Below are 6305 nucleotides of genomic sequence, written 5' to 3'. Positions count from 1 at the left end.
CCCCCATCCATCTTCTCCTCTCCCTGAATGACTGAGGAGACCGTGCCTCTCCAGGCAACCTCTGCCTTAGGAAATCCTACAGATGATTCACAGGAAACACATGGCTGTGCTCTCTGGGGAAGGGGCAATGGGCTGGGTAGGGGTTTCAAAATCAACCCTGATTGACAGAGCCACGGGTGCTTGCAGTTTTTCCCTGCACCCCCCACCCTCTCCCCTGGACAAGGTGGGAACAGGGCCCTTGAAGGGGAGTACACTGCAGGAGGAAAAAGAAGAGAAGGGAGAGGGTTTGAGCACCCCTCTCTGTCCTCATGTGGTCTCTGGAACGAGCATGCACACTCTCCCCTTTCTCCTCCCTGCACAGAGTCCCTGTGTTCCGGGCCCACACCCTCACTTAGGAGGCTCTGCCTCCCCCAGGGTTTCCCAAATCCTCCTCCCAGAACATGCCACATATTTCTGAAGGTCCTTTTGCCAACAAGCATTGTCCTGGGAATATCAGGCTGGTTCCTTACCGTAAAATTACCCACATAGTGAAACTTTTTTTTTTTTTGAGATGGAGTCTCACTCTGTTACCAGGCTGGAGTGTTACCAGGCTGGAGTGCAGTGGCACGATCTCAGCTAACTGCAACCTCCGCCTCCTGGGTCCCAGTTCAAGTAAATCTCCTGCCTCAGCCTCCCAAGTAGCTAGGATCATAGGTGCGTGCCACCATGCCCAGCTAATTTTTGTATTTTTAGTAGAGATGGGGCTTCACCATGTTGGCCAGGCTGGTCTTGAACTTCTGACCTCATGATCTGCCCACCTTGGCCTCCCAAAATGCTGGGATTACAGGCGTGAGCCACTGCATCTGGCCGTGAAACTTTTTTTTTTTTTTTTTGAGACAGAGTCTCGCTCAGTCACCCAGGCTGGAGTGCAGTGGCGCGATCTCGGCTCACCGCAAGCTCTGCCTCCTGGGTTCACACCATTCTCCTGCCTCAGCCTCCCAAGTAGCTGTGATTACAGGTGCCCGCTACGACGCCCAGCTAAATTTTTTTTTTTTTTTTTTGTATTTTTAGTAGAGATGGGGTTTTGCTGTGCTAGGCAGGATGGTCTCGATCTCCTGACCTTGTGATCTGCCCACCTCGGCCTCCCAAAGTGCTGGGATTACAGGCGTGAGCCACCGCACCTGGCCTTTTTTTTTTTTTTTTTTTAATGGAGATTGGGTTTCGCCATGTTGCCCAGGCTGGCCTCGAATTCCTAGGCTCAAGTGATCTGCCTGCCTCAGCCTCCCAAAGTGCTGGGATTATAGGCGTGAGCCACCACCACCATGGCTCACTGCAGCCTCAATCTCCTGGGCTGAAGCTATCCTCCTCCCTGTCTCCTGAGTAGCTGGGACTACAGGTGTGCATCACCACATTCAGCTAATTAAATTTTTTTTTTGGTAGAGACAGAGTCTCACTATGTTGCCCAGGCTGGTCTTGAACTCCTGGGCTCAAGAAGGTGTGAATCACTACACCTGGCCGTTTTTTTTTTCTTTAGTTTTGTTTTTGTTTTTTGAGACAGCAACTTGCTTTGTCGCCCAGGCTGGAGTGCAGTAGCGCGATCACAGCTCATTGCATTTTGGCGGTGGGTTTTCTTGATATCTCCCCCACTGGACCTGACCGGGGCATGGGCTGCCCTGTGAGTGCCTCAGCCCGCGTCCATCACTGCCCATGGGGCTGATACACCTGTGTGCACACACTCAGGTGAAGACAGCCGCTGCTCATAGGTGAGGTAAGACACTGAGCACCTGGGTGGGAGGAGATCTTCCACTCCCACTCTGTCCACACCTGACCATGAAGAGCTCTCCATAGCATGGGTGCTGACCAGGCCCAGCCTGGGTGACAGAGTGAGACCCTGACTCAAAGAAAAAGACATAATGAGGTGTGATTTTAATTTCTTGGATGTCCCAGTATATATAAATGTTGGGAGTATGGATTGCTTCATTTCATTTTAAATAGCATTTTTTTTTTTAAGATGGAGTCTCACTCTGTCACCCAGGTTGGAGTGCAGTGGTGCGATCTCTGCTCACTGCAGTCTCTGCCTCCCGTGTTACAAGTGATTCTCCTGCCTCAGCCTCCCGGGTAGGTGGGATTACAGGCATGTGCCACCATGCCTGAATAACTTTTGTATTTTTAGTAGAGATAGGGTTTCACCATATTGGCCAGGCTGGTTTGAACTCCTGACCTCCAGTGATCCGCCCACCTTGGCCTCCCAAAATGCTGGGATTACAGGCGTGAGCCACCGTGCCTGGCCACCCTTTATCTTCTTTTCTTTTTGAGACAGGATCTTGCTCTGTCACTCAGCCTGGAGTGTGGTGATGCAGTCATAGCTCACTGCACTCTCGAATCCCTGTGCTCAAGCCATCCTCCCACCTCAGCCTCTACTACAGGCATGCACCACTACACCCAGCTATTTTTTTATTTTTTGTAGCAACGGGGTCTCACCATGATACCCAGGCTGGTCTTAAACCCCTGGCCTTGTGATCCTCCCACCTTGGCCTCTCAAAATGCTGGAATTACAGGTGTGAGCCACCATACCTGGCCCCCTTCATCTTTTTTCCACTGCCTTGTGCCAACCCAGTTTGTGCACTGGGGCCTTGTGATCCTCTCAAAGCTGATTCAGCCTGCATTCCTTTCCCAGATGGACACGTGTGTGATAAACAGCTCTGCAGTGGGGTGAGGGAAGGCAGGGGCAGCGGGGTCCTGTATGTCCTGTCATCTCCACAAAAGGGCAGTCCTTACCCCAGCCTTGTGCTGATGAGACCAGGCATAGACAGTCCTGACGACACAGGGCGGAAGGGAGCAGCCATTAGTGCTAATGAGGCAGGCGGCCTGAAAGCTTTGTACTCTGCAGTGGCTCGCCCACCCAGGGAACAGTTCGTTCTGTTTCCTTGGCTTCCAGGAACCCTAGGCAGAAAGGGGTTTGGGGACAGGAGCAGGAGTGGGCGGTCTTGGAGAAACCTGGAGGGAGAAAGGGAGGGGAGGACCAGAAATGTAGTCAGGAGGGCCTAGGATTGGTTAGGTGGGCTTTTCCTTCCCCTTTCCCTCCAAAGAAACCCAGGTTCTGGTTCTGCACCTACCCCTGCCCAACAGTGGCCATTGGCCCATCACCTGCTCCAATGTCCTTGACCCGAATTCTTGGAAGCACAGGAAACCACATGCCACATAGGGGTTGAGTAAGCATCTCTGGGGCCACAAATTAAATTAAGCTTTCAGGGCCGCCTGCCTTGTTATTGCTAATGGTTCCAGCCCTGCTCAGCTCCTAGGTCCCTGTCCTGTGGAAATTTGTGGACCCTGGGCACCCTCTCTTGCTCCCAAATTTTAATCGGCTCCTGGAAACCTCACCCCAAATTGGAGATAGGCACTCCTCTTGTAGAACAAAAGGCTCAGGTTCAGGGAGTGAGGGCCTGAACTGTGCCCCCACCCTCCAGGAAGGGTCCTTCACGGCCTGGCTGCAGGGATCAGTCACGTGTGGCCCTTCATTAGGCCCTGCCATATAAGCCAAGGGCACGGGGTGGCCGGGAACTCTCTAGGCAAGAATCCCGGAGGCAGAGGTGAGTCCTCAGGTTGGGCAGGGACTCCTCCTCTCTGTGGGGTCTCTATCTGGGCACCTAGAGGGGACTCCAAGGATGAGGAGGGACTAAGTGGTACATCTTCCTGCTGAGCCAGGCCATGCTGACCGCAGCGGTGCTGAGCTGTGCCCTGCTGCTGGCACTGCCTGCCACGCGAGGAGCCCAGATGGGCTTGGCCCCCATGGAGGGCATCAGAAGGCCTGACCAGGCCCTGCTCCCAGAGCTCCCAGGTCAGTGTGAGCAAGGGTGGGACTGGGCGGGGCCTGAATACCCTCTGGCCACAAATAGTCTCCCCTGGCATAAACCCTCTTTCTCCCTTCCCAAACCCTCCCCTGGGAGGTGGGTGCTTTGTGCATAGGGGTTCCTGCCCTCACATCCTCTGCCCCAGGCCTGGGCCTGCGGGCCCCACTGAAGAAGACAACTGCAGAACAGGCAGAAGAGGATCTGTTGCAGGAGGCTCAGGCCTTGGCAGAGGTAACTGCTCAGGGAAAAGGGTAAGGTGGTGGCCCTTGGGAGGGGGCATTGGGTATTAGCTCCTCTTCCCAGCTCCAAACTCCCTCACCAGCGATGACACTACCGACCACCTCTCCCCATGCTCCACTGCCATCCTGCACAGGTTGGGACAGGTAAGATCCCTGGATCTGTCTTTAGAGGCCTGTGCTGGTTCCCCACCCCTGCAGGTACTAGACCTGCAGGACCGCGAGCCCCGCTCCTCACGTCGCTGCGTAAGGCTGCATGAGTCCTGCCTGGGACAGCAGGTGCCTTGCTGTGACCCATGTGCCACGTGCTACTGCCGCTTCTTCAATGCCTTCTGCTACTGCCGCAAGCTGGGTACTGCCATGAACCCCTGCAGCCGCACGTAGCTGGCCAACGTCAGGGTCGGGGCTAGGGTAGGGGCAAGGAAACTCGAATAAAGGATGGGACCAACCCCAAGGCTGTGATTATTTCAAACGTGGCCGTCAAAGGAGGGAGGGTTCATGGAGGGGGTGGGAGTGTCACCAAGCCAAGAAACCACACATACTCTTATCCCAGGGCCTGGGCTACCCTATCATAGGAGGCACATACACGGGCGCTTTTAGGGGTCCTGGTGCCCCTGGGAAAAGTAGAGAAGAGCCGCACTCCAGCTTTCGAAAATCTTGTACAGCAAGTGCGGGGAACGCAGGACGCAGCGCGGCACAGGGGCTATCACTCCTGGCTAACGAATAAGCCTTAGGCTCCAGGGCTTGCTGCTACTTCCACGCAAAGCCTGCCCCTCATCCTGTTATCAAAGGGAAGGCCAGGAGTGTGCGTTGTTCAGGTCCTTAGCGTTTCGAACAAAGAATTGAACAAAACCCAGAAAGTAACAAACGAATGACACACAGGAAGGAAGCAGAAAGCTGGGATTTGTTAAAGCGAGAAAGCACTACGCAGGGTGGGAGTGGGCCTGAGCAAGAGGCTGAAGGGGCTCAGTTACAAAGTTTTCCGGGTTTTAAGTACTCCTTTTGCGGTCCCTGTCCGTTACCCCTTATCTGGATGAAGGGTTTGGTCCATGGCTAATTAATCCATTTATGCCTGAGGTTGCAATCTTTTTGAATTTTTGCAATCAGACCTTGGCCATGACCTTGAGCAGTAGGATATAAATAACTCCCATATGCTTAGCGTTCCAATAATGGAACACAAGGCATAAATGGGGCTAAGGTGAATTGGCGCCCTATGCAGATGAAGGGATGGCCCGTGCTTGGCCCGCAGCCAATCCAAGGCACTCTCCCTTTCAACTGAGACGTGGTGGAAGGGGGAGGGTTGTGGGGACAGTGGCCTTTGATCCTTTGTTACTTGGACATGGGGAGATGGGGTTTTTCTTTTTGGTTTAGCTTTAGTAAGCTCGCCTTAGTTGGCCTCCGGTTCCCTGCCCCCAGACCTTGGTGTTTTCCCTTGATTCAGCTTCAGAATTCAGCACGTATTGGCCTCAAGTTCCCCGCCTCCAGAACCTATTCTCCTACCTCAATCGGACCTCAGTTTCCCTCTGGGGAGGAGGCTGGCCCAGCAGTCTGGAAACTTTCCAAGCTTGAGAAGGGCTCGCTCCCTTCTTTACCCCGCCCGCCCTGCAGCGCCAAGTGCAGCAAACCGGGGAAAGCTAGAGAAGGCCCAGTCAAATCCCTGCGGCCACAGGCGCCACCAGGCGGCCGGCCTCAAACTTCCTCTTTTTAGCGCGCAGGCGCCGCAGGGCCATCCCCAGCCCACGCCTGCACCGCGCTTCCGCGCAGCCACCCGGAAGCCGGGCACCGCTCAGAGCCACGCCCCCTTATGGTAACGTGAGGCGCTTGCGCGTCACCTGACGCACTTGACAGCCCGCTGAGGACGCAGCGTCAGCTGACCTGGGGAGTCGCGATTCGTGCCGGCCGGTCCTGGTTCGCCGGTCCTGGGTCTCCGGTCCCGCCGCTCCCGGTTCTCCGGTCCCGCCGCTCCCGCAGCAGCCATGTCGTTCTTCCCGGAGCTTTACTTTAACGTGGACAATGGCTACTTGGAGGGACTGGTGCGCGGCCTGAAGGCCGGGGTGCTCAGCCAGGCCGACTACCTCAACCTGGTGCAGTGCGAGACGCTAGAGGGTGAGCCGGGGCCGCGAAAGGCGGGGATAGAGGCTGGCCGGGGCTTGAGGGTTCAGAGGTGTAGGCCGGGAAGCCGGAAGGGGGGGTCTTGAAGGGCCTGAGAGGCCTCTCTGGGAATCCTGGGGCTGATAGC

At 55.4% G+C, this 6305-nt stretch overlaps 2 protein-coding genes across 2 annotated transcripts in view; both read left to right on the top strand.

Moving 5' to 3' along the window:
• Window positions 1–2973: 2973 nt before the first annotated feature.
• Window positions 2974–4515, top strand: AGRP (agouti related neuropeptide). The gene is made up of 3 exons (XM_055100336.3): window positions 2974–3817; window positions 3976–4061; window positions 4268–4515. The coding sequence occupies exons 1-3, from the start codon at window positions 3688–3690 to the stop codon at window positions 4448–4450; spliced, it is 399 nt and encodes a 132-aa protein (XP_054956311.1). The 5' UTR covers window positions 2974–3687; the 3' UTR covers window positions 4451–4515.
• A 1273-nt stretch (window positions 4516–5788) lies between these two features.
• The window catches only part of ATP6V0D1 (ATPase H+ transporting V0 subunit d1), a 42927-nt gene continuing 42410 nt past the window's right edge, over window positions 5789–6305 (top strand). Inside the window, exon 1 of the mRNA XM_003812192.5 lies at window positions 5789–6172. Coding sequence (XP_003812240.1) covers window positions 6043–6172 — 130 coding nt within the window. The 5' untranslated portion in view covers window positions 5789–6042. The remainder of the gene's footprint in view (window positions 6173–6305) is intronic.

The sequence above is a fragment of the Pan paniscus genome, chromosome 18 (assembly GCF_029289425.2).
Source record: "Pan paniscus chromosome 18, NHGRI_mPanPan1-v2.0_pri, whole genome shotgun sequence".
Classification (NCBI taxonomy): Eukaryota; Metazoa; Chordata; class Mammalia; order Primates; family Hominidae; genus Pan; species Pan paniscus.
The sequence above is the reverse complement of the archived record's forward strand: the minus strand, read 5'-3'. Positions and strand labels throughout refer to the sequence as shown.

Coding starts and splice junctions, on each gene's coding strand:
- AGRP (XM_055100336.3), top strand. CDS start 3,688: ATGCTGACCGCAGCGGTGCTGAGCTGTGCCCTGCTGCTGGCACTGCCT. Junction 3,818..3,975: donor CCTGCTCCCAGAGCTCCCAG/GTCAGTGTGAGC, acceptor CCTCTGCCCCAG/GCCTGGGCCTGCGGGCCCCA. Junction 4,062..4,267: donor AGGCTCAGGCCTTGGCAGAG/GTAACTGCTCAG, acceptor CCACCCCTGCAG/GTACTAGACCTGCAGGACCG.